We start from the raw sequence: 27671 nt of genomic DNA on the forward strand, positions 1-27671 counted from the left end.
GGGGCCTGAATGCCAAGGGAGACTGGCAGAGATGCCCATGAACTGGCCTTGGGTCCAGTCTCCACCACCTGCTGACTCCAGTCGGGTGGCTGCTAGTGCCTTGGTGTAAATTAGAAAAATGTGCTCTAAAGAGAAAAATGTGGCCCAGCAAGAGTCCAGTGGCCTGCATTCCAGCCTCCTCTGGTCCCCTTGCATAGGATGCAACCTTTAGGGCCATGCACGGTGGCCCTGACTGTGGCTGACCCTCCCTGTCCTATCAGCAGACGGAGAGGATGGCGGTGTTGCCGGCTCGGCCCGCCCCAGGTGGATGGACACCCAACAGGGCAGTGGTGGGGGGACACGCTTCAGTGGTCTGCCCTGCCTCCTGACTTCCCTGAACTCGAGGTCCCACAGCATGAGGGGTGCGGTCCTTGTCAGCCAGTGGCAGGTGCGGTGGGTGCAGCCCAGCACTCACCCTCCTGGGCTGCCTGGCCCATCAGACGGAGTGTGGCTGCCTCCACCCACACTGCCGGGCCCCACAGCTCCTCTCTGACATGGGCGCCTTTCCCGCTGGCTCCAAATTGCCCTCCCCGCCCACTGTGGTGCACAGGCCGGCTCCCTGCTGCCGTCCAGAAGCCAGAGGGAGTGAGGTGATGCAGCGTCTGTAACTGAACGGGAGGACCCAGGCCGCTGGCCGCAGGGAGGGCTGCATCCTGGCGTCTCACCACTTCCTTCTATTACCACCATGGGCTGGGAGGCAGGCCCAGAAGATAGTCCTGAAGAGGTGACAGTGTTGCTGCTCCCCTGGGAGTCCCTGCCCTGGCTGCTCTTCAAGACAGGGTGGGGAACAGGGAGGCTGGGAAGGGAGAGACAACCTCACCGCTTAAGTTTAATGGCAGGCTGTTAGCACCTGCCAGTGCTGCGAAGGCGGGTCAGAGGCATCACACAGGCTACCGACCTGCTGGAGGGATGAGGAGGAGGGGGCCGAGTGCTAGGCAGGGGTGAGGGGTGTGGGGACAGCCTCCCCAGTGAGAGGCTCCAGCATGTAAAGATACCTGGGAGGGGAGCAAGGGGCTGCCCTGGGGCTTCAAGGGACTGAGGCTGGGTGGCCCCAGGTGCTGGCTCCAGGCAGCAGCTTGCACAGCGGGAGGGCTGCAGGTATGTGGCTCACCTGGGCCGGGGAGGCCCTGAGTCATGGCTCCTGGTGTGACACAGCCCCAGGAAGCAGGCCAAGAGTCCTGCTCATCTGGATCCTGCTCTAAGTCTGGCTAGAGCTCCTGGGCGGTGGGCCGGGCTGTTGGGCCTTCAGCTGTGTGACACCACGGGTGCCAACAAACCCACCTTTGCCCCGCTATCCTGCATTTACCCAGTGTTTCCTGGCTCCCCCCATGCATCGGAATCATCGCAGGGCTCCGGCGGCACATGTTGGCTGCCTGCAAAGCAGAGAAGCATCCCTCGTGTTGCTGTATGAGGCTCCCTTCTCGCAGGCCAGGCATCCAGCCTTCAGACCTGTGCTTTCCCCTTCCCCGCTGCCTGGAGTGCTGGTGCCTCCTGTCCTTCAACACCCAGCTCAGCTCAGTCATGGCTCCACTAAGCCATGCCAGGTAGCAGCAATGGCTACTCCCTGCCCTCGAACGCCTGCAGCGTGTCATCTGCTGTCTCCTGACACCAGCACTTTCTGCTTTGCCCCTTCTCTCCTCAGCTGGATGGGGCTCCGCCTCTGTGTCCCTCCCCATGCCTGCTGCATCATTCCTGGGTGTGGGTCTCCACTGGATGAATGGCACAGCTTCCCCCACTGCCCTGTATCTGTTGCTTTTGTTTCAGGTGCTACCACTGTCCCCCCAGAATGACTGTGACCCAAGGCGCGGGGACCACACCTTGGGTTTCCTCTGGCTCCTCCACAGGGCCTGCTGTGGCGCTGAATCTAGAGGCATGCTTGGCGAACATCCCCTGCTGAAGATGTGGGCGTGCACTCTCTTACAGCGCACACCTGGGAGACAGCAGGAACCGGCGGGAGCGTGCCAGCCCCGCACTGAGGGCAGCAGTTTCATCTTTTTCCCATCTGAGAGTACCAGAGAACCGTTACCTTAGTTAAATTTCTATCAGTGGTTCTCAACCTGGCTGGATTTGGCCCTCAGGGGGCATTTGGCAATGTCTGGAGACTTTCGCTGTTGTCGTCACTGGGGGAAGGAGTATTAACAGTGGGTAGAGGCCAGGGATGCTGCTGAGTGTCCCACAGTGCACGGGGCGGTCCCCCGCGGCAGAGAATTATCAGGCCCCAAATGGCGGTAGTGCAGAGGTTGGGAAACCCTGAGTCACACATTGACAGGTTCTCAGGCTGATGCTGGGACTTGATTTGCGTATGTGCCCCTATCCACTACGGGAGGCACAAACGGAAGATCCGAGGAACGTTACCTAGCTCCCAAGGAGCCAGGAACGGAATGTGGACAGAAGCATGCATGGCCTTGTATGCTGTGCCTGCCTGGGAGGGCAGCTCTGTGGCAGAAGGCTGCTCACCTGGACACCGGAAGGACTGGGGAAGCCCATACTGCTCCAGCTCACATCCTCACGGTACCTGGAGGCTGGAGAGGGAATTCCAGGAGTCCAGGTACATCCTATCTGGTCCCAAGATCTCTGAAGGGTTCCCTGGGGACAGTCTGTTTCCCGAAGCAGCTGTGAAGTCCTCCAGCTTCCTTAGTGGGCTGGGGAGGGGGTGCTGCCGTGACTCTGTAAGAGGTTGACTCTCGGAAGCACGAAGAAGGCTCCAGAGACAGGTTTTGCCTTGTTTAGTTTGATTTGATGTTGGTTTTTTGAATTATTAAACAAAAGTCAGTAAGAAATTCTCAGGTGCCCTGTAATTTGGAGTTCTATTTCCATACAGTTAGTATCACTGGACCCCATGCTGTCCTGCTTCTCCCAGCTCACCATACCAAGGAGGGCCCATGCTGCACCAGCAGAGCCCAGCATGCTCTTCAGGCCCGCCCAGAATTGCTGGTCAGAGGCTTAGGAGGCAATACCCCAACTCAGGGTGTGCTGGCCTTGCTTCTCAAGCCTAGTAGGAGAAGAACAGAGGGGCAGGCAGTGTTTTCAGGGTGGGAGCTGCAGAAAGCATCCCTTTCGTTTTTCAAAAGAAAAAAATGCACCCTTCCTTGGCAGAGTCAGAGCCTTACTCATGGGAGCAGCCCAAGAGCACCAAGCAGAGCCTGGCACATGGTGGTGCTCCATGACAGTGCCAGCCAACATGTATGAGTGCTCCCAGGTGCCGGCCCCCTTGCAAGCACTTTGCGTGATCTCTCTCATCCACCCTCAGAGATGAGTACTAGCATTACTCATCACATCGCCACGTGGGCACGAGCATCAGCCTCGTTTTCTAGATGAGCACACGTGCGTGGAGAAGCTAAGTAGCTTGCCTGAGGTCATACAGCAAATACGTGGCTGGGTGAGGCATGGGACCCAGGAATTCTGGCTGCAGAGCCTGTGCTCGGACCTGCTACAGACTACTTTCCCACTGAACAGTGGCCGCATGGATGGGTGGATGAGCACTGGGCTCAAGAGTGGGGATTCAGCACCTGAGGGCTGATATGGTTCAGGTGGATACAGGGGTGTTAGGTGCTCCCACAAGGTGTCAGGAGAGGTGAGGAATGATTGAAGATGGAGGAAAAAAAAGGAAGCCCTCCCCAGGCACTTGAGCCTCCCTCACTGCCCTGCGCTCAGCCTCTTGCCAACTGTGCAGGGCGCCAGCCTTCTGTGCTCCCCTTGCATGGGACACAACTTTTAGGGTCATCCATGGTGGCCCTGTGGGCTGAGCTTCTGTGTCCTCGCCAGCAGATGGGGTCAGTCAGTGATGCTACAGGCAGTACCCCCTGCTGCTTGCCGGCAGTGGTGGAGCATCTCCTGCCTGCTCCTTCACCGCCGTGGCTTGTCCTGGGTTCATGGCCACGGGCTGTAATGTGGGTCTCTGCTCCCTTCACCCTTCCCTTTACTCAGCCCAGCCTACTCTGATCTCAGAAGCTAGTCACTGTCTCTACAGCCTGGGAAGCATTCCCTGTGTGTGCACAGAGCCTCACACAGCAAAGCCTCCAGCCTCCCTGCCTTTGCCCTGGCTGTTCCTCCTGCCTGGAATTCCCTGCCCTGGTCCCATCTGTGTTCTGTTTATTGGCCGCTCAGCCACCAATATTCAGCTCAGGCATGGCCTCCATAAAGCCTTGGGCCAGAAGCTTCTGACCCGTGAGCTCACTGCTAGCATCCTTGTTTTCGAGCCTCCTGGCTCCAGGCCTCTCTGCTTGTCTCGCTCCCTGAGACTGTGTACATGTGGATCCCTGCTTGCCCTCCTGGCTCTCACCTGTGCCTTGTTCTGCCTTCATGGACCCTGTGCACCGGGATGTGAACTGAACCTGCCCAATGAACTCCAGTCCAATCCCTAGTTCCACTCTGGTTTTTGTGACTGGTCTGCCCCCTGCAGACTCAGGGCTGCACGGTCCTTCTAGAAGCAACCATCTAATGGCCTGGTCTGATGGAAACGGGTAATGAGAATCTCAAAGAAAGCTCTTCTAGCATTTGCCTTCCATAAGAACGATTCCATTTCAGGCTCAAAACATAGAGGGAACCAGTGTGTTAAGCACAGAATGGGACCCAAACGTTAATTCCCACTCCCATCCTTGTACCATAGTGGGTTTTTTTCCATTAACTCTTTAACAGAGAGGCTTAAACTAGAAGCAAAGTTGGATACTTTCTAAAAGTATAGATCCAAAGTGAAGCTGGAACAGCATAGCATTTTCTGAATTAAGCCAATACTTTCTTTAATGAGACGCTTTGCAGGAAATATGCAGAAATATTTCTCATTGTGACGTTAAGATGACTAACTAGAAACAGAACATTTGGAGGGACTTATACCACATGGGGGCAAACTGAGCCCCAGATAAGAGTTTCTGCGGCAGATGCACCGGTGCATAAGAGACAGGGTAACTGAGCTTCAGCTGGTGCCATCCTTGAGGTAAATTTGAAGAACTTTGTAAAACTGGAATTTCAGAATTTCTCCATCGGACTGATTCTGCCACAAAGGGGGCTTCCTGGATGCATTCCTCATTTGTCTCTCCAGCCATCCTGTATGATTAGACAGAGACAGGGCTTGCAAAGTTTCCTGCAATTGATAGCCTGACGGTAGAGGCTCAGTGTCCAGACAGGTCGTGACAAGGTAGAGGGACTAGCCTATTCCCAGAACAGCCTGGCATCAGCACAACAGGAGGACCAAGACGTCGCCCAGTTAAGCTGGAGGGAGAAGAGCCCAGTCTGAGGCTCCCAGCCAGCTGTGTGTGAGAGGATCATAGAAGCAGGTGGAGGGAGAGCCAGGGAGCCCAGAATGACTGGCCAAACAGGAAAAGATGAAGCCAGCTGTTTAAGTGGCAATGACCTCTGGGCGAATTATCTTCTGGCAATGAACCATGGGCTGGAGGCAGCTCAGAGGTACAGCTGCCCGGCCTGTTTGTACAAACGAAAGGATGTGAATTTGGGAGCCTCAAGCCATTCCTGTAACAAGATGTCATTGTTGGAAGGCTGAAGGAGACCTCTACCTCTCTTGGCCCCAGCCCAGGGCTCACAGCCTGGGCTATCCAGCCACAGCTATGGCGGAGGTTGGGACTCAGCCATTCCACGGGGAGCAGCTCTACAGTGAGGACGAGAGGATGTGCTCTGGCCAATTTCTGATACTAACAGACCCTCCTGGGCCGGGGGACTGGGAGCAGAGAAGAAGACCAGGGCTGGGGTGAGGAGAGCTGTAGATGAGATGGAGTGAGGGTAAGTTGGAAGAGGCAGGGAGGGAGCAAATTGGATCCTGGGGAAGCAGGAGGTATTCTACAAGCATAGCAAGAAAATGCAGTTGAGCAGTTGCACTGGCTCACACCGGTAAGCCCAGCAACCTGGAGCTGAGGCAGGAGAACTGCTTGAGCCCAGGAGTTCGGGACCAGCCTGGACAATATAGCAAGACCTGTTTCTTAAAAAATAAAACAGGAAAAAAGAGAAAATGTGGCTGAGGCCATCCAAAGCCCCAGCCCAAATGTTGGGGTCTAAGAGGATCACACTGTGTCTGTGTGTGTGTGTGTGTATGTGTGTGTATATGTGTGTGCACGTGTGTGTGTATGTGTGTGTGTGCGTGTGTGTGTATGTGTGTGTGTGCGTGTGTGTGTGCGTGTGTGTGTGTATGTGTGTGTGTGTGCGCGCGCGCGCGTGTGTGTGTGCGTGCGTGTGTGTGTGTGCGCGCGCGTGTGTGTGTGTGCGTGCGTGTGTGTGTGTGTGTGGTGGGGGCAGGGGGAGCCTGGAAGGAGAAAAGAATTCCAGAACTACACGCCCAAGACAGGCGTCCACTGAGCTTCAAGCTGAGACTACTGAGAACTTAGTTGGAATAGGCTGTCAGGGCAGCACCCAGAGAAGGCAGCAGGGCCTGGCCAGCAGGTTGTGGGGATGGGGGCCAGGTGCCCCATGGGGAGACACAGCCCAGGGGACTCTGAGGATGCTCAGTGGATTCAGGTATAGGGAGGTGACCAACTGCCACCTCCTCCCAGCCCCCCTGGAAAGGACTAGATGTTCCCGTGGCTGTCTTCTCACAGGCTTTGGAGGGAGATGGTGCAGTCTGCAGGTACCTGTGTACACAGGTGGACGGAAGGGACTGTGCAGGTGGCGAGGGTGGGATAAGAGCGATGGCAAGGACCCCAGGGCAGGACTAGTGGTGGGTCCCTAGCAGTGGTAATTCATTCTAGGACAAAACTGGCTATGGGGGGTAGGGAAGGCTACCAAGAACAAGAGTGAGGAGATACGAAGGGACAGGGCAGCCTAAAGGTTAGGAAAAGTCCTGAGGCCCAGAGAGGTCAGAGCCTCTGACCAAATCCAAACACAAATTCAAATCACTTGCATGGTCCTTTACCTTTCAATACAGGCATCTGGTGTTCCTCGCTAGAATCCAAGCCTAGAACTGGGCCAGAGTCCTTTTCTTCCCCTCACCTTCTCACCCTGCTTGTGTCCAGCAGAGCAGGAAATGCTGAGAATGTGCCAGAAATGCTTGTTGAGGCCGATGCGTTAGGCAGCCCGTCAGTGCAGGATGGAGCCTCGGTTGCAAAGAACTGGAGGGAGGTGGTGTGGAAGCTGTAAGAACTGCCCCATTGCAACAGTGCTGCTGGAGGTGGCGGTGATCAGGTACACCCACTGCAGCCTGGAGAGGTGGATGTTGACATGGAATGATATGAGGCTCTTGTGCAGCCAACTCAAGGCTGGCTCTTCAGGATGTTTGTGTCCTGCTTCCCAAAGAGTCTTCAGGCTTCAGAGGTCATCCTCTCCATTCCCCTGGCTCTACCACACAAGCCACCCTGGATGAGGAGAGGGTCATGCCAGAGAGGGGTCAGGATACTCCAAGCCCTGTCTGTAGGAGAATTTTTGGAGCAGGGGTCTCTTATCTGACCTAAGGTGAAAATATCATTAAACAGACGAGGCAAGGCCCACTGTGGGACTGGGTGGCTGGTGGAGTAACAGAAAGGAATGTGTGGGTGAGAAATGAGGGTAGGATACAGTCCAGTTCCCGGGTCCAGGTTCCCCTGAATTTCTCATCAGTTCCAGCTTCTTTAGAGGATGTGGCCCAGCCAAGGCTGTGGGGGCCTGGGGGCAGTGGCCCCAAGAATAACTCTTACTTATTTAGGTCTCTTCTCAAAGGAGCTTGGCCATGGTGATGGTGATGAGAATGTTCATTAGAGCCACATTTTTGCAATCTTTATATAATGTGGTGACTCGTTTCCTAAGACCTGAAAATACTTCCTCCTTATCCTCACACCTCGTCCCATATAAAATGGCAATGCCAAGGTGGCAAAGCAGAAAGCAGTGACTTACCTGAGGCCCCAGAGCAAGCTGGGCGAGCTCCATGAAAACCAGCTTTTCAGCCTGAGCCCAGATATTATTTTGCCTTTGATTCTGGACCCCATTACCCTGGCTGACCAAGCCTTGGCAGATTTGATGGAAATGTTGCAATTCTGGCTCCCTTCATTTTCAGAAATTAGTTTTTAGAACTTCTTACTTTTTAATCCTTCCCCTGATAAAGACCCAGTTAAGTCTGAACCATCCATCATGATCTTCATTTGGCTTAAGATATAAAAGTTTTCAGAGCCCACATTCAAAACTCTAAAAATATCTTCCTCTTTTGATCTAGGTGGCATCTGTCCTGGTCATCGGCCTCGGGCACAAATGGCCTGAATTATGTGTCTCTCTCATGCAGTCTTTGCTAAAAGAGAAGATCAAGTGTGAATAATTTAAACCCCATTCCCATCCCCTCTCTGCAGATTTCTGATGCCAAGCTGATCATCATCTCAGCACCAGCAAAGACATGGTATTCCTGTCCCTGAGGAGCATTTCCTTCTTGAGAAAGTGAGTTTGAGGGGCTGCAGATGTGCTCGGAGGAAGGTTTGGGCCGGAACAGATGACGTGCCCATGTGGGAGCTGGATGGCCCCTCTCTGGGTAGCTCCCTGGGAACTCCCATGTCCACCTCCCACCTGATCCAAGGTGGAGGCACTACGTTCAAGGCCTGGTCTTTCATCTTTCCTTCTCCTCTTCGGGGACCACTTTGTCTAGCGCTAGACTCACTGTGCCTCTCTCTTGGGGCTTCCTTCAGCCTTCAGCTGATTCAAGATTTCAAAAGGAAGTTAGACACAGAGAGGAAAAAAGAAATGAAACCAGGAAGGAACCGCCAAGAAGTACACAACGCGTTTATGCTGCCTTAACCACATGCTTGACTCTAAACGGGTTTAAAAATTCCTACTTGTGTTAACCCAGGAAAGGTTCTGCAGGCACCTTTTTGGTTTAAACAATCAAATGCTCAAACATTCGGGGGCTGGTGGGCCAGGATATGGGTTACTCGGATCCTCTGCTTCACCCCATGCTCGATTCCTGAGCCAGTTCTGTCATTTGTTCTTTCAGACCAGGGCAGGGAAAGCCAAGAAAGCAAAAGCAGATTCTCTGCCATGGGGTTTGCTGTTTGCTAGCCCCCTGGCAGAGGTGCCTGTCCTTGCAGTTCTGAACTGGTGGCCAAGTGTGTGTGCATGCACGCGCAGGTGTGAGAAAGTGCAGACCGTGCATGCATGTATGTGCGCACACACATTCATGCTTGTACATGTTTGTGTACACGCACACTTTTTTCTGCTTTCAATTTCAAGTTGTTGCCTCCCTGATGTGTCTGCTTAATGACTTGAGCCAGAAAGATCCCCAGTTCTATGTGGGATGAGAGTGAACGCAGGCGGATCTCCACAGAAGTGAGTCAAGTGGAGCTGAGAAGAAGGACATTATCTCATGCCAGCCTGTCCAATAGCCCCTTAGCCCCAGCCTTGCCTCAAGCCCCAGAGAGATGACAAGGCTCTCTGTTCGTTGACTCCTTGAAGCTCAGAAAGGTGGGTCAAGAGGTGCCCATTAAGCCTTTAGGCAAGCACAGGACCCTGATCTTTACTAAGTCTCCACATCTCTCTTGTACGGCCCTGGGCTCAGGGCGTGGTCCCCTCTGGACAGCCATCCAGACTAAGTGACAGTCAGATTGCGTGTGGGGAGGCTAGAGACATCCATTCTTCATGGATCAGCCTGAATAGCTGGACAGATCTTGCAAATGGATTGTGTAAGACAGAGTATGGAAGGGGAGGCTGTGATCAGTGGCTCGGAGAGCAGAGTGTGGTCAGGTACCAAACCTAAGGCTTTTCTGGGAAGAGCTCTTAAGATTAGACTGTAAAGCTAATCATTCTGAGTGTCTCCATTAACGCCTAGGTAGCCCACACTCTCACCCAGCCAGCGCCCTTCAGCCTGGAACCTCTGGGTGGAGGATTGGACCTTCTGACTCTCAAGTTCCCTTCCAAACCAAATATGCTGTAATCCAGGTATGCTGTTCTTTTCTTATATAACGGGAGCAAGGAGGCACTGGGATGCCCAAGGCTTCTCGGGTCTCACCATGACACCCCTGGTCTCCTGCCCTAGTGGTCTGGGCTGGGCCCTGCACAGAGCCCTCTCTTCTAATCAGTCAGATCTCCAAGAGCCACGGCTCCACACAAACCTCCCCATAGATGGACGGCAGGATTTGTCCTGCACACATCCATCCCTGCCTCGCTCAGCTTCCCGTCCCTCTGCCTTCCCTCGGCCTTGGCCCCCAGGAGAAGCAGACTCTTGGAGGCAATTCCAACAGACTGCAATTCCCAGTCCAGCTCCAGTCCTTACTTGCTGCACATCTCAGCCTGGCCTCCTCATCTGTAAAGCAGGGGTTTATACTACCTCTTTGGACGCAGTGAAGTGTGGCGGGTCTTGGTGGGTCAGAGCATGGGCTTGGGGCCAGACCACACGCCACTCACCAGCAATGTGTATCGCACATTTGAAAACTTCACATTTTCCTGCTGCCTCCACATTCCGGCACACAGGTTGTGTGCACCTGCCTGGGTGACCCAGCGCACTATTGTGACAGGGCTGGCCCTGCCGCAAGTTCTCTGACTGTGACCCAGTCACATTCAGGTGCACTAGTGGAATTCCCTCGTGTCTGTTTTCGGTGTGCTTCACTCTAATCCCCAGTAAAAATGCCTCACCCGCTCTCTGCCCCCCACCTGTTCGGTGGAGCTTGCGCCCTGGGTGCTCCTCCCATGCGACCCCTCCCAGCAGAGCGTGCAGTGACTCTATGGGGCCTGTGAACCTGGGAACATCTGTTGTTGTCCTGCGCCTCTCCTGTGCCCCCTCTTGTGGCTGCCCCTGACTGACCATTGCCTGAAACAACCACACACACAGTGTGGTTCTGGACAAATCATTTCCCTAACCCTGCCCTTGGTTTCCTCCCCTGCCCATGCGCAGAATAAGCTGCTCTCTGGGGCACAGCGAGGACTGAGTTGACATGCATGAGTGTTGAGAACAGTGCTTGGCACAGAGTTCAGATTACCGGGACTTTACAGGTTGCTATAGTAAGGACGGAGGTAGGCGGCTCTCGGTGAACAGTGGCCATTTGTGTTCTAATCAGGCCCCAGGAGGAATGCAGGGGGCTGCTTCCCCGTGCTGCAGGGACCACTGGCCTTTAGGGGCTCCTCAGAACCAGGGGTCTGGGTCAGAAGAAAGGCTCCAGGTGAGGGCTTCTGCCTTCCCTCTTGTGCTGTCCAGAGGTGAGTCCTGCCCTCCCTCAACAAGATGACCTAGGGGAAGGAAGGAGGCAGTGGAGAGCACGCGGCTCGGCAGCCTGCCTGTGGGCAGACCTCCAGGTATGAGGGACGGAGGCTCGGCCTGAAGCCTGAGGCCAAGCTGAAGGCCAAGTCTGCTGAGAGGCACGGAGCCCGACGGGACGCCGTGGGCTCGCCAGCACTGCAGAGGAAAGGGGTTCTCTCTCTGGGCCCAACAGCACAGGTCCTGCAAGCCTCAGGCCCCCGCAGGGCTGGTGGGTGCTGCACAGAGAGAGCATCTCCGCCCCCAGGCCACACTCCACGCCCAGTTCGCTGTCACGCCACGTGCCTCCATCCAGCCACACTGGTCAGGTCTAGGATGTGCCACTCGGCTCTTGAGGACCTCAGCTGAGCGGCCACATTGCCCAGGATGCTGGAAATCCTCACAATAGGCCCCAGGCCGGAGGGCTGGGTGGGGGTGTAGCTGGCCCCCGGAATACCAGTCCCCAGTGCTGGAAAAGAGCTCAAAGCCCATGCCGTGGGGCCTTCACCCCACGGGCCTATCACATCCGCTCTCCTAGCGCCCTGGCTCTGGGCTCTCCCTCTCTTCAAAACAGGAGGGCCGTCCTGCAGACCCGTCCACAGGCTCTTCACATCCACGGCTGGAAACTAGGTCACTGCTGGTGAGAGGCAGCGGGGCAGTCTGTGGGCTTTCGCAGCACCCTTCCTCTGCCACTGGCTCCCTGGGTCACTGTGCAAAAGCAGAGGCTGCAAAGTCTGTGGTGGAGCCCGGGGAGCCGGAGAAGGAACACGGGGGCCTTTCAGGCTTCTTCCTGCTGCCCAATTCCTTTCAGGCTCAGCCTGATTTCTCTTTGAGACTTGGGCTGGTTCTGCCCCTCACGCTTCCTTGCTAGTCTGGACATTTTCCAGCCTCATCTGCCTTCTTCTTCTCTTCCCACACACTGGGCTTTGACACTTGAGAGGGACTGTGGGGTGAAGAGAGGCCCCAGGCAGCAGGGAGCTTGCCTCTGCCAAGAGGGCATGGAAGTTAGGGAGCTGGGGTCTCCCTGAGTCCTGAGCTGGACTCCAGGCCCCTGGTCCTGCATGTTCCACCCCAGCCTCCCCTCCTGACACTCTGGGCAGCTGCGGCTCTTCCCATCTTCCCAGTTTCCCATGAGGAAGCCTGGCAAGGAGCCTCTGGTGCCTGAAACACCAGTGGTGCACAAGGCGCTCTCCAGACATTTGGATCAGTGGGATCTGATCAGGCCTCTAGATCTAGCCACCAGGTGGGCGTGTCAGACAACAGCACGGGGGTGTCATCAGAAAATCCAGACTGGGAGAAACGAGAGGAAAAATGACCTGGTTCTCCAGCAGATACATTGCAACAGGAGAAAAAAGGAGAGCCAGAGATTGATGGTGGAACGCAGAGGCTAAAAGACAGAAGACAAATTAACCGATTTTAACACATGGACCTAATTCAGATTCTGACCCCAAACACTTTTTTAAAAAGAACAGTTTATGGGTCAGTTGGGGAGAGTTGAAACCACCTGGTTATTTCATGATATTAAGGACTCGACTGTTAACAGTTTTTAGGTATGATAATGGTAATGTTACTATGTTTTCTAAAAGAGGATCCTTAAGTTTTAGAAGTACAGACTGAAATATTTGTTTTTTAAATGTTTCAAAAAATTTATTGCTCTTTCAGAAACATGCTGACCTATTGACAGATGATTTGATATCTGGGATCGCTTCAAAACTACCCTGGGGTGGGGAGGGGGAGGGATGGAGGGAGGGTGCAGGCCAGAGAATGGAGATGGACTATGAAGTGGTAACTGCTGAGCCCTGAGTGATGGGAAGGTAGAGCTTCATGAAAGCACTTTTTAAAATTTTTGCATTTCTTTGAAAATTGCCATGATAAAATCTGGAAGGAGGAGGAAGAGAAACAGGAAGAGAAGGGAGGAAACAGAGAGAGAGAGGAGGAGGGGAAAAAAGAGGAGAAGGAGGAAGAGAAGGCAGAGGAAAAGGGAGAAGGAGGAGAGGAAGGAGAAGGGAAGGGAGAAGGGGAAGGAGAGGAGGGAGAAGAAGGAAGGGGCAGAGGAGGAGGAGGAGAAGGAGAGAGAGGAGGAGAGACAGATGAGAAACTGCAGCTGCTGAGGCTGGCCTCCTGGCCTATGTCCTAAGATCCTGGAGAACATCAGGCTGGAGAGCAGCCACCCCCTCTCTGGCTGGCTGTCCCATGGCCTCAGCCCCTTGCCACTCCAGGACTGGAGCCCTTCTCCCTTGCTGGGAGCCTCACTGGGAAATAGGGTGGTCGTGCAGGGTCCCCCTCCCTGCAGAGCATGGGGTGGGCACTCACCGTGGAGAGGCAGCCCTTCTGCTCCTGGGAGATGGTGCTGTAGCCCAGGAAGCTGGCGACCATGACGAGAGTACCCGCCCAGATGAGGATGCAGGCGAAGGTGCTGGAGGCCAGGATGCTGAGGTAGCCGCTTCTCTCCACCAGGGTCCAGACGCCCATGGCCAGGACAGCTGCCCCCCTGACCTGCAGGAGACCACCAGGTTGGAGCAGGGGGTGGCGGGGGCCTCAGGAGCTGCCATTCCTTGAGTGCCCGCTGGGTACCAGGCACTTCTCGTGCATTGTCTTATTCAATTCAGGCCTCCTACGAGCCTGTGAGAACAGTGTGGTGGCCTAGCTTGACAGATGGGGAAATGGAGGCTGAGAGAGGTTTGCAGGCTTGTCCAAGGTCACACATGTAAGCCAGCTGCAGATTTTAAATCTGGGTCTGACTTCCGATTCTGTGCATCTTACTATGGTTCCTACTGCATATGAGGCGGGGAAAAATGACTGCAGTTTTGGGGATGACCAATACACCTGAGTCCTTTTGCCTCCCCTCCCCTCAGAGCACTCCCTCCCTCTGTCCACGTTTCCCTGATGGCTGTGGAGGCGCCCTTTGAGTACCGCCCCTTGTTCAATCCTTATATTTGCCCACTGGGGAAGCATGGCTGGGCCCCTTATCCCTCCCTGTTCTACAGAGGAAGGAACTGAGGCCCATGGAGGAAAGGTAAATGGCCCAAGTTAGGGGCAGGGCCAGGACCAGGGCTCAGAGCCCAGGGCCTGCTCGCTCAGTCCTGCTGCCTCCATGATGGAAGGGCCACTGTGCTGGACAAGCTGGAGCTCCCTGGGACCACAGGAAGAGGGAGGAGAGACTGCCTTGCTGTCTGATTCCCTTTCAGTCCTGAGAGGGGAAGGGACGGGACACTGCTGATTTGCAGGTCTAGGGGATGCCTTCTTAGAAACTAGAGTACTTGGGAAAGGTAGCTGGAGTGGCAGGGCTTGCCTGTTCTTTCCTGCGATGAAGCCGAATAGCCCTTTCAGTGACTGTTATCCTCAGCAGGGCAGAGTACGTGGGCACAAGTGTCCTCAAGGTGCCAGATGGGGACTGTTTGGAGTGTTTTCCCAGGATTTGGGTCCTCTGGGACCTCTGATCATCTCTGTCATTTGCTCCTGGGAAGGTGGACTTCTGTCTCCCAGTCTCTCTGCTCCCCATTTAGGGACGGGTCCATTTCCTCTGATGGGCAGTGGATGCTTCCTCAAGGGGTCTTGGGTTTAGCCAAAGCTAGAGAAGCCCCCCCTGGGCTGTGTTCACACCCCCTAATGCTTTTTCCTGCAAGTTGTCTCCCATCTGCCCCCGGAAAACTCTCTGTATAACCCACCCTGTCACTTCCCAGTTCTCTGTTCCGAGGAGTCGCTGACCTTGGCTGAGCAAATGGAAGGTGATCCTTAGCAATGAATAGGCACCTACATTACTCAACTTGCAAGTATTTTACCATTTTGCTATTTTCTTTTCTGAGCTTTGCAACAGCTCTGTGAGGATGGGGCTGGGCAGGAGGGGACAGGCTATCCCTGTCTTGCAGATAAGAAAATTGAGGCTTAGAGAGAATAAGAATGTGCCCAAGATGACACCATTAGAGGCTTTCAGAATGGAGGTGCAAACCCAGTTATTTGAGGGCAAATCCAGGACTCTGTCCTTGGATCCCACAGAGTGGGCTGGGCCTGCTTCTCTACCTACTTTTACGTTTTTAATAGACATGATTTCTTCAAAGTGCCATTTTATCTCCATGGGTCCCTCCAGGCACCACCCAGGCTGCAGCAAATGGAACGGGAAAGGCTAACAGGTCGTAATTTTTCAATTCCATCATGCCCATTTTTTCTCACATTTTAACATCTCTAAAATTGGGGCACATCTTACGATTGATGGCATCTTACAATTACGCTTGGCAGTGCTTTTTCTTGGTGATACAGAAAAACAACAGTGTATCTTACAACTGATAGCTTAGATTCAGTGACATCCTGGAATACAACGGGTCTGAAAATTCTCTGTGGGTGAGCGTCCTCTGTGGCCCATACAACCTCCATGACCAGTGAGGGACTTCCTGAGTCTGGGTTCCAGCAAAATATCCTGGACAGAATTCTTCGGACCCTCGACAGCATGCCTGGAAGGTTGGGGTGCAGGTCCCATCTGTGTATAACTAGCTCTGTGACCTAAAGAGAGTCCCTGAGCCTCTCCAGACCTCAGTTTCTTCACCTCTGGAAAAAGGGAGTGAGTTATATTAGACCAGTGGTTCCCAGCCTGTAACTACTAAGGACCGTTTGATTATTTTTTCCCATGGATTTTATGTTTTGAGGGTTCTTGCCTATCAAACAAAGTGCATTAATTAAGTAATAATTCACTTCTCATTTTTTATTAATCCAAGGCACATATAGTGCCAGGAAGAGATTCTGAACAACATGAGACAGTCAGCGTGACCACACTGAGTTGATCTAACTCCAGCAAAATGCCAAGAATCTTGGCTTTTCATGAGAATAGCCTCTTTATAGAAATACGGGCATTATCCGTGATCCGTGAGGCTTCTTAAGCCTGTCCCTCAAACCAGAGTGGAGGCTGAGCATATGGGTCTGGGGCCACCAAAAGGCATATGTTAGGACCGGCCTGGTGACAATCTGTTGGAAGACACAGAAACTCACCGAGAGCTTTGTATCCTTTGCCCAGAGAAATGGTCATCCACATGAAATAACACCCTGGGGGCCGGGGCTGAAGTCTATTTTGCACTCCCTAATGAGCTCTGGCCTTGACGGTCTCCAGGCCTCCTCCACCCCTATGGCGCCCTAAGACCTGGCTGTACAGTCACCTGGGGGACTATGAAAAACCCAGGCTCCACTGCAGGCCCATCCGTGTCTGTGGGAGTGGGACCCACGCATGAATTTTTTATGAAGTTCCGGGGTGATCCCAGCTGAGAACCATTGCCTAGAATTAATGAATGCGGTCCAGGAGTCCTGCCCTCCTCTTCCCAGCTGGTGGCGCTGTGCTGAGCCTCGCAGAACACAGCGGCTTCCTGGTCGCTCAGTCCCAGGAACCGCACCTTGAAGCTCCTGGTTCCCTCCCCAGGGAGGAGTTGCCTGGAGTGCTACTGAGATTTGTTCAGGACCTGAACCCCATCCTTTCCCTCCGTCTGTTTGTTAGGGTGTTTGCTTTGGCAGAAGCTTTAAGGTAGAAAGTGGGGTAATCCCGAGGAACAGAATTTTTATCTAAAGGGGCAGAAATCAGATTATGCAAGAAAGGAACAAACCGTGGCTCCCAGGGCAGTTGGAGGCTATGAGAAATGCAGCGCTGGAGAGGAGCAGTGCTGATCCGGCCGACGGAGGCCTGCTCTCTGCCAGGGCACCTGCCGGCCACACAAATGGGGCTGGGATCTTGCAAAGCTTGCAAAGTGACGCCGGATCCTGGGCCATGGGGCAGGGTCTGGAAGGGGGTCTGGAGGGACACGCTTCCCTGATTAAGGTCTAGAGAACAACAAATCCACATGCATTGCTGTCCAGAAGAAATCAGGAGATGAGTCTGAGTCAACGGGGCCTGGTTATACTTAGCTAGGGGTCTGCAGGAGCCAGTGCGCTGCAAGTCCTCCGGGAAGCTCCTGCCGGGGACGTGGTCGGCTCTTTAGAAAGCAAGCTTTCCTCTGAGCAAGAGAAGGGAAACTGCTCACTGTTGGATTGGGTCACCAGAGGGTGCCATGGGAGGGCGGAAGTCAGCAGGTCTATGTGCCAGTCCTGGCTGTGCCCGTGACTGGGTATGTGACTGCGGACAGACAGCTGGCCTCTCAAAGCCTCAGTCTCTTCATCTGCAAATTGGTGGCACTGGATGGGAATACCTCTGAGGTCCCTTCCACATGGTTAAACTATCCCTGTTACTACTGGGCAACAATATTCTGACAAGACACCGCCAGCAAGATGCTTCTGGACCAGCGGCTCATGGCTGTCACTCAAACCACTTGGAAACTGGCCAGTTCAACAGAGAGCAGCGGAAGACTGGTGGGGCAGGGAGAGAGCTGACCCCAGTGAGCGGTTTTAACAACCACTGGCGTAGAGTTGATTCAACAGTATTTGGCTCTTTGTAGAAACTGGGTTGGTTTTCTGTGGAGTATTGACTGCATTTCTCAAAGCCATAGCCTGTGGCTGATTAGCCAGCAAAGCCTGCGTAGGGTGAAGCCAGGCAATGAGGACGCGAGCTGACCAGTAGGGGCGGAGCAGGTCACCCATGCCGTGTCATTTTAGGAACTTCCCATTTATAGGAGAGAAACATTGCCAAAGTGTGGCTCGGGTTATCGTGGGGAGAAGTGTTAGCTTCAACTGCTGCACATCCCCAGGGCTGGATAGAAATACGGCAGCAGGCCTGAAGGAAAGCAGGCAGCGGCGTAACAGTAAATGTAGGATTTTTCTTTGTCCTGCTAGCTAGGACTTCTGTGCTGAGAGCTCGGGGGAGGACGGGGTGGGGCAGGAGCCAGGGCCACGGGACTCCCAGTAAGGAAGGATTCCCTGGGCTGGCGAGTTCTCCACCTTCAGGCCTGGGGTTGGGCAGGGGGAGCCCATGGTGTGGGAGGCAGAAATGCACTGGCTGACAGAATAGTTCATTTATTTGATGTTTGCTACTACGAGCCAAGCATCACGCTGGACTGAAAAGGTTTTTGGCCTGGACAGGAGTTCCCCCATTGGGAACCACACACATCGTCCATACCTCTCCTTCTCCTTCCAGGTCAGTCTGGTCAGTGGCACCATCACCCACCCACCCGAGACCAGGCCAGACACCTCAGGGTCACTGTTGACTCCTTCCTCTCCTCTCAACGACAGCCAGTTCCCCTCTGCTCTCAAACCTGTCTCCATCTCCCCACCATCAGCTCCCAGCTCCGGCTCTACCTGCAGGCTGGCGCAGTGTGCCCCAAGGCACCTCCTGCTGAACAATCCCCACGGGTTCCAACACCCACAGCCCCAAGCCCAGGCTCTTTCGCATGGCCTCAGGGCTCTTATGTGTCTGGCCTTAACCTATTTTTGGCTTCATCTTCCTCTGCTTTCCTTCCTCCATACCTAGGCTTTAATCGCCACGAACAAAGTACTTGCTTTTCTTGTAAACAGTGTGGATACCCACTAACTATGGCAGCAACAGTAGAGTGGTGAAGAGGGTGAACTCTGGGATGAAGTGCCAGTGCCTGAGTCCAAGCTCTTCTGTTTATGGCTTGGACTTTATGGTGTGGATTTGGGTAAGTTAACCAAACTCCGGGCCTCTGAGCGGCTCTCGCCTGTCCCTTCCCAACCTGCTCACATTGTTCTCTTTACCTTTCTGTTTCCACTGAATTCCTATTCACCTGTTAAGCCCCATCTCCAGCGCGGCACCTGCTCTGACTGTGCTGGGCAGGTGAGCTCGTCCCTCTCCCGCACGCCTATGGCACTGTTCACCTCACAGCAGCCCTCGGCACGGCGGTGGGAGACTCCCCCGACTCCCCCGACTCCCCTCAGAACCCTGGGCCCAGCACACCACCTGGCACCGGGGAGCCGCCCACGTGAGTGTGGGACTCAGTGAATGGGGCTTTGTAGGGAGCTTCGGAAATAGCAGCATCTGCTCCCCTCACCCCTCTCTGTCTGCCAAGCTCCTGGGACAGCAATGAGTATCCCCTTCCCTGTTTTATGGCCATTTTTATTTTTAGAGGGGCTGTCTGCAAAGTGCCAGCAGTCCCCAAGGGCAATGGACTTTCCTCTGGGTCATTAGGAAGAAGCCCCTGGAAAGGACCTTCATGCCAGACCAATGCTTGGCTATTCTCGTTCTTTCTTTCAACCCACACCCACTGTGCGCTTGCTATGAGGATGTCAGGCTCTCCGGCCATAGTGGGGCCTACACCTGACACTGCCCTTGCCCTCATGTCGCAGGCCAGTGACTGGGTGGAAAGGCCCAGCAATCACCAGGGTGACTTCCATTAGAAAGAGAGGAGAAGGGGTCTAATTTCAGGGAGGGGGGCTGGCAAACAGCCTGGGGCTCAGGAGAGGACTGGGAGGCCACGCCTGAGCAAGGCTCAGTTGCTTTTAAAGAATGGTACCCTGTTCCCACATCAGAAGGATCAGCTGAGCCCCGGGCTGCAGTCCCAAGAGTGCACTGCTGAGCCTGGCACTCACATGCAGGGTAGATGGCACCTCAGTGCCACACCCGAGCTTCTGAGCTCTCCAGGCGGGCACAGGCAAGCGTGCATCAGGCACCATTGCTCACCCTGCTCGTGAGGGACCTTTTTCTGAGCACCGGGCAGGCATTTCTCCTGGCTCTGTCCATGCTGCTGTTGCCTTGGTTTGACTGAATCTTCAAGGACAGGCTAGTCATGCTAAGGACCATTTTCCACTTTGAGACATTCTTTTCTTGGCTCTCCGGTTTTAAAGAGCACTTGATAAAATAAATCAGAGCACTGCTTCCCCCTCTCTCTTCCCCAATCCCATCTACCCTTATAACAAGAGCAGAATCTCATGGGACATACCGAGCGGTGGAGCTGGAAAGGAACATAAAATCGCCTTCCAAACCCAGCTCAGTACCCAGGGGAAACCTTCCTTGGAGCTGTCTCTCCCTACCCCACCCTCAGCAAACCATTCTGGCCTCTGTACCAGCTCCATGTCTTGCATATGTTTCTGTAATTACACTCATCACTGCCTATTTGTTTTATTTGCTACCTTGTGTCTCCTCTTTTAGCCTCTTGATTAAATCTTATTCATCTTAGTATCTTCAGTGGAGTCCTACACGTGGGAGGGAAGAAAGAAGGAAGGAAGGAAGGGAGGGAGGGAGGAAGGAAGGGAGGAGGAAATTGAGTTCAACCCCTTTTATATTCTGGATGGAGAAACTAAGGTCCAGAGAAAAGTGACCTTTCCACAGTCACACAGCTAGCCAGGGGAAGCATGGAGTCTAGAACTCGAGAATACTAATGCTCAGTTTAGTGTCCATTTTACCAATTGGGCTGCTGACCCACATGAAGCTGTTTGGCCCAGGAAGCCAGTTGTGCGGTGCCTGGGCCATGGCAGATCTAGAGTCCCTGAGCTACCGAAGAGCTGCTAGGAGGGGTGACCACAGCTTCATCCTGACGTGTCTCGCTCGCCACGGCCCTGAGCAGACTGAATACACATTCCTCTTGATACGGTTTGGCCGTGTCCCCACCCAAATCTCCACTTGGACTGTAGTTCCCATAAGCCCCATGTCGTGGGTGGGACCTGGTGGGGGGTGACTGAATCATGGGGGCGGGTCCTCCATGCTGTTCTCATGAGTGACTTCTCACGAGATCTGATGGTTTTGTAAGGGGCTTTTCCCCTTTTGCTTGGCACTTCTCTCTCTCCTGCCACCTTGTTTGCTTCCCCTTCCACCATGATTATAAATTTCCTGAGGCCTCACTAGCCATGCTGAACCATGAGTCAATTGAACCTCTTTTCTTTATAAATAACCCAGTGTTGTTTATGGAGCATAAACAACATAACAAACCCAGGAGCATGAGAATGGACTAATACACCCCTCAACCATGGCCCTGTCCCCAGCAGACCCTGACAGCCAAGAGGGGTAGAGGTGCCCCGAAGGCCGTGGGGAGTCTCATGCCATTTAGCATCTTAAGAAGCGGTGTAGCAGAGAAACCAGCTACCGGGTCCCTCACCTGTTTTTCCTCAGATGGCAAGCCCAGGAAGGGGGCAGAGGCTACATTCAGTGGGGTGATGCTGTCGGAGGTGAAGGGTTTTCTAGCTCTGGCAAAGAGGTGAGCCGAAGGCCCCACCAGGGCCTCCCTGGATTCTGAAGTGATGCTCCCAAGCCACCTCATTCCCCTGCCGGCCTCCATCCTCCATCTTCTCTGCCACCTGTCTTGGTCCCATGCCTCCTTTAAGGGCTCCCACGGTTCCCTGTAGGCTGAGCCCTCCTGGCGCCCTGGGAAGGAGCAAGGTCTCTGCTTCAGGAGCAGAGGCAGGCTCTCCAGTCACGGAGTGCTTCCCATTGCCTGGCAGAGCTCCTGGGAGGCTGGAAAAGTTTTGATTATGAACACAGCCAAGCAGCTAATTAAAATAATAAATTAGAGAAAAACATTGCAGGGGTAATGGGAGCTGCAGGGAGCTGTGGAGGAAAGGGAGGGGAAAGAAACACATCTCCTAGGTGGCTGCCTAGGAAAGCGGCCACATTTTTCTTTTTAGGGTCGTGAAAGAGGCATGAAAGTGTTGGCATTTTGGTTCCTCCCCTGCTCAGCAGGATCATCCCATAAACAGTGGGTTAACTGATACCCTAGGTGGGGTGGGGTGGTGGGAGTCAGAGATAGGGTGACGGGGAAGGATTGCCACCTGAATCCTGCTCCATGTTTTGCAAACTTTGGAATATGACCCATTTGGGTGTTAAAACAAATTTAGTGGGTTGTAACCTGCACTAAAAAGAGTGAGTTAAAATAGTAGAGAAAATATCAGTGTGCATCTGTGTTAGGGTTTTCTAGATGGGCAGAACTAATAGGATCTATATATATATGAAAGGGAGTTGATTAAGGAGAATCGACTCACAGGATCACAAGGTAAAGTCCCACAATAGGTCATCTGCAAGCTGAGGAGCAAGGAAGCCAGTGGTGGACCAGTCCGAGTCCCAAAACTTCAAAAGTGGGGAAGACGACAGTGCAGCCTTCAGGCTGTGTCCAAAGGCCCAAAAGCCCCTGGCAAACCGCTGGTGTAAGTCCAAGAGTCCAAAAGCTGAAGAACTTGGGAGTCTCATGTTCGAGGGCAGGAGGCATCCAACACGGCAGAAAGATGAAGGCCAGAAGACTCAGCAAGTCAAGTCCTTCCATGTTCTTCTGCCTGTTTTATTCTAGCCATGCTGGCAACTGATTAGACGGTGCCCACCCACATTGAGGATGGGTCCGCCTCTCCCAGTCCACTGACTCAAATGTTAATCTCCTTTGGCAACACCCTCACAGATGCACCCAGGAACAATACTTCGAGTCCTTCAGTCCAATCAAGTTGACACTCAGTATTAACCATCACAGCATCATGCACTGTAAGGGTCAGTTTAATTTTGTGAATGTTTCATGCAAGCATTTCTTATGCTTCCATGCATATCATGCGTCACCATCAGAAAAGTCTTAAAGTCAGCACTATGGACAGAGAAAGTCGTTAAAGAGACCAGGCATGCCCGTTAGTCTAATCATAATAGTCATGCATTATAGCTAAGCACCAAGTATGTGGCACAAATTGTACTATTTTTCTAAATATTAACCTCTAATTCTTACAGGTATCGGTATTCTCATTTAGCGTATGAAAAAACAGGCTCAGTGAGATTAAGTGATTTGCCTGATGTCTTAGTTCAAGCTGCTGTAACAAAATGCCACAGTCTGGGTGGCTTAAACACCGGAAATTAATTGTCTCAGAGTTCTGCAGGCTGGGAAGTCCGAGATCAAGGTGATTCTGTTCTGGGTGGGGCTCTCTTCCTGGCTGGGCAATGGCTGCCTTCTTGCGGTGTTTTCACCTGGTCTATGGAGAAAAAGAGAGCTCTCTCTCTCTTCCTGTTCTTAGAAGACCATCAATCCTAGCAGAACAGAACCATGCCCCTGTGGACTCATTTAGCCTTACTTACCTCCCTGTCTCCAAATACAGGCACACTGGGGGTTAGGGCTTCAACATATCCCTTTTGGGGGGACACAATTCAATCTGTAGCATCTAATGTCCCAGGACAAATAAATAACGGAGTCTGAATTTGAACTCAAACTTTAGTCTGAGCCTTCCCAGCATGCCGTGCTGCCTCGTGAATTCACGAACGCCCCAAGGACACTGGGAACGTGTGGGATTTAGAGCTGGGGCTGCAAAGCTTGGTGGCCGAGCACACAGGCTTGGGGCTAGACAGCACTGGGCTACAGCTCCAGGACAAGGCAAAGTGCTTCCCATTCCCAAAGCAGGGCTCTAAGAGAGAAACTCGCAGCCTCAGGCAGGGCTGGGAGGATTAACAGGATGATGTACGTGCAAGGACAAGCGCAGAGGCTCACCATAGTAAATTCCAGGAACGCTGGGAACTGTGTTTACTGATAGATCCTATGGGCCTAGACCCACATCTGGCACTTACTAGGTGCTTCATACAAATTGTGGGCTTAATTTTTAAATTGTCATTTTCGTCACTGACCTGGTATTAGAATACGTGGGTGTCAGTGTTAGCTTTATCATCACTGTCAGACCTTGGGTGAGATTCGGAACTGGGTGGCCTGTTCCCTATCTGTAAAATGAGGATAATAATGGCCTGGACCATCCAACAGCACCTGACAAATGCTGGGCTCAGAACCGCATGGGGCCAACCCAGGTTTCCCCTCTCTGTGCTGGGTTTCGATAAAGAGTGCAGGGTGATAGACTAGACAGGACCTTGTTCTGGGGGAGAAACGAAGCTTGTGTTTTCCCTATGCTGTGCCTCACACCTCAGCAGGCTCAGGCAGGAGGACAGCGATTGGACGCTGGGGGTGTCTGTGTGGGAGGGAGCCTTCCCTCGTTGGGAGGGATGCTCGCTGGCCAACGCCCCCTCCCTGGGGAATTCTGGTGAGTTCCTAGGGACTTGGTGCTCTGCCTCTAGGGACTGGGCCTGCAGGCTGCCCAGTGTCTACCCCTGAGGAGATTGCAGCAGGTCTTGGTGACTGGATGCCAGGACCCCCTGCATTGGAGACTGAGGCCCGAACCTTCAAAATCCAACCATCCCCCACCAGGGAGAGAAGTCTGAGCTGAGCTGGTCCCTGGGAAGCTGGTCCATGGCCAGCCAGGCCCCCGGCAGGGGTATTTTTAACTGGAATCAGGGAGCGCTGCATGAAGGAAGCTCTCCTTGCTGGCAACTGCACCAGTAACACACTTGCTGTGCAGCTGCATGCACTGCCACCCGCAGGCCCCTCTCCTTCCCACCCCAAAAGGAGGCACACACCAAACAGGCCCTGGGTCCTCCCCAACCGTGGTTGCTGTGTCTGCTGCCCATTCCCACCTATGGCACCTTGGCACAGGCAGGAGCTCAAGGTCTGAGACTTTCCACAAATATTTGGGCAGAGCACCTCATGACAGCCCTAGGGATGAAAGAGCCGATGACCCTCTGGTCCCATCTGCTACTGCGCAACCCTCTCCTGGTGCCCAGCCGGTGGTGTCTACATGGAGTCCACTTCCTCTACCCTCCCGTCTCCGCACTTTCCTGAAAGTGCTTTCCCCACAGCTGCCCCTCTGTTGCTAAGCCCAGTGGCCTTTTCCAGGCCTCAGAACACTTGATGTTGGCTTACCCCTCAACATCGCTGACCTTCTCAGGCCCCTGGCTTCCCTCCCACCTCACTGACTGTTCTGCCCCAGGCTCCCCTGATCAAACTGTAAGCACTGATCAGTTTGTCTGGCGCTCTCCTGGTTTAAGACTAAAAGTCTCACATCCTGGGAACTCCCTCAGTTCAGGGCAAACTGGGACTATGGGTCACCCCAGACTCACCCTCACCTGTGGGGACGCCCTACACTCACCCTGACCTGTGAGGACACCCATGTCTGTCTCCTTCTTGCCTCTCGTTTCCTCTCCATCTCCATGCTCTCCCTAAGGGATCTCTCCTATTTCTGTGACTGCAGCTACCATTGGGGTGGGGACAATCCCCAAGTCTGGGGTGCCAGCCTGACTCTCTCCTGAGATCCAGACCTGTAAGCTAACTGCCTACAGGGCATCTCTGCTCAGAGATCTCCTGGCACCTCAAAAAGTCACCATGTCTACATCTGACCTCACCATCTGACTCCAAACTTCTCTCTTCAGTCTCTGGTTTCAGTGAAGAGCTCCTGTCGTCCATTAGGAGATTCATTCATCCAGACAGGCACCTCTTCCAGCCAATGGCACCTCTTCTTGTCAATTTCACCTCCTAAATCCCTCGACTCCAAGTATTTCTATCCCCACTGTCATTCCCACAGTGCAGGTCACTACCATCTTTCACTTTGATGAGTGCAAAGTCTAGAGGGAATGTCAACAGTGGCCATTCCTGGGATGGCCAGTGTTATGGGTTGGACTGTGTCCCCTCAAAGATATGTTGAAATCCTCACTCCTGGAACCTGTGAGCGTGGCCTTATTTGGAAATAAGATCTTTGCAGATGTAGTCAAGTTACAATGAGGTCAGAAGGGTGGACCCTAATCCAACATGACTGGTGTCCTTGGAAGACGAAGACATCATGTAAAGACAGAGACACACAGGAGAGCAGCATGTGACAGCAGAAGCCTCAGAGATTGGAGGGATGCAGCTGCAAGCCAAGGAGTGCTGAGAATTGCCAGTCACTCCCAGGAACTGGAACAGGTGACAAAGGGTCCCTCCCCTAGAAGCTCCAGAGGAAGCACAGCTCTGCTGATGCCCTGATTTTGGACTTGTAGCCTCCAGAACGGTGAGAGAGTGAATTTCTGTTGCTTAAAGCCATCCAGTCTATGGCACTTTGCTACAGCAGCCCTGGGAAGCTAACAGAGGGAGATGTGGACAATTTTCACTTTCTTAGTATACTTTTCAATATTTTAGAGGTGATCTGCAGTGGACACATAAGACTTTTATGATTAGGAAAAACATAGTCATTCTTAAAAAGAACTGCTCATCAGTAGGAATCCTAAGTGTACTATTGGATTTGTCCCCGAGAGTCGAAGCCATCTATGCCACACAGTTTACCGTCCTCATCAGCACAGCTTTATTATTCCACAGGAGACTCTTGCCCAGGAAGATAAAAGCTGCACATAATTTTATTGTTCGTTTCGGGAACTTTGCAAATAACATTTACACAAACAGCAGATTGTACCATTTTTGAATAGATAGCATCTGATGACTGTCTTTTGGCCAAGACTCTTCAAAAACTCTTGCCTTGCCATGTCTTCCCATCCCAAACTCCTAGGTCATGGCTCTTCCCAATCCTGATCAAGTCCCCGCAGGAAAGATGCTCAAAACTCAGACATATCCCATTTGCATTTGCTTTTCTGAGATGATTCTAAGACTCTGTAAAGGGTCTTCTCCCTTACCATGGTAGCAGGAAACCTGGTTGCCTTATCTGAGGGGTTGATTTGGTGGTATGTATTTTCAGGCATTTGACATCTGATATTCAAAACGTAGCATTTATCGAATGCAACACCAATCATCCCTGAATTGTAGCCAGGGAAACAGGCTCCTCAAACTTAAGTTGCCCAAGGCCACACCATTAGTAGCTGGCAAAGCCTAGGTCCAGCGACCTGCAAAGCCTGCACTCTTACTCTTCTACCTTCCCAAATTTACTGAGACTGTAATACAAAATACTTATATTCTGGTGTCTGGCTATTTTTGGGAACTGGTGGTATTCGGCTCTCAATGGTCCAGATAATTGCCCCAATGGACAGGCTGTGGTCCTCTGGAACACATCACCCAGGCAGGTTTCCTGGGGGGAATCACCACAGAGACCATTTCCATCACAGGCAGCAGCAGCCGGAGCTCCCAGGACTTCTGTTTCCCTGCCCTAGGCCTGGACAGTGTTAACCACGAAAGGCAAATGGGCTTTGGTTGGAAACAAACCATTATTAGCCACTATTTCAGGCAGCCACATTTCCCACAAGGCACTTGTGCAACAAGTTAGCAGGGAAGAGAGAAGCTGAGCCTTTGTACCGAGGGGCCAGAACACAAAGCTCATTGTGATGTTCGCGCCTCTATTCAGACGCCATGTGGTACGGACTCCACGCCAACCTGCAGACCGGATTCTTTTCTTCCCCCTCAGGAGCAAACATACACATTTGCTTTCAAGTAGGCAGAATTTGCCCATGGGTGGTCTTTGATTTGGAAGAAATCAACTTCAAAGTGGTGACTCACAAAAAACAAAGGTGGCTAGACTCATTCAGTGCTCGGGGAAACGGGATGTGTGTGCAGAATTCACTCATCCAGAAGCAGAAGTTGAGGACAAGGAGTAAATACTTCAGGCAGACGATCAGCCAGTCATCCTGCTTGGTCTTGGAATGGGCCATGGCTGCTGGGTCTAGAGAAGGCACACATGCCGGGCTGGGGAATCACCGAGAGCCACCTCACCCCTCCAGGTTCCCTTTGAAGGGCTTATTCGCCTGTCCTGCCAGGGATCTTTGAGGCTGTGGATGTGCAGCATAGAGTAAAGATTAGGGAATCGCAAAGGCTACTGGATGCCTTAGTGGAGGTGAATTTGGGCAGAATTTTCCAGACCTTCAGGTGCCAGTTTTGTCCTCTTGACAAAAGTTGAACCTACA

General features: G+C 53.1%; 1 protein-coding gene across 1 annotated transcript in view; it reads right to left on the minus strand.

Moving 5' to 3' along the window:
- The window catches only part of LOC105503958 (tetraspanin-11-like), a 36321-nt gene extending 8902 nt beyond the window's left edge, over nt 1-27419 (minus strand). Inside the window, exons 1-2 of the mRNA XM_011931099.1 lie at nt 27310-27419; nt 13471-13652 (exon numbers count right to left, since the gene is read on the minus strand). Coding sequence (XP_011786489.1) covers nt 13471-13652; nt 27310-27419 — 292 coding nt within the window. The remainder of the gene's footprint in view (nt 1-13470; nt 13653-27309) is intronic.
- Nucleotides 27420-27671: the final 252 nt, after the last annotated feature.

This window comes from Colobus angolensis, unplaced genomic scaffold (assembly GCF_000951035.1).
Source record: "Colobus angolensis palliatus isolate OR3802 unplaced genomic scaffold, Cang.pa_1.0 Scaffold89, whole genome shotgun sequence".
Classification (NCBI taxonomy): Eukaryota; Metazoa; Chordata; class Mammalia; order Primates; family Cercopithecidae; genus Colobus; species Colobus angolensis.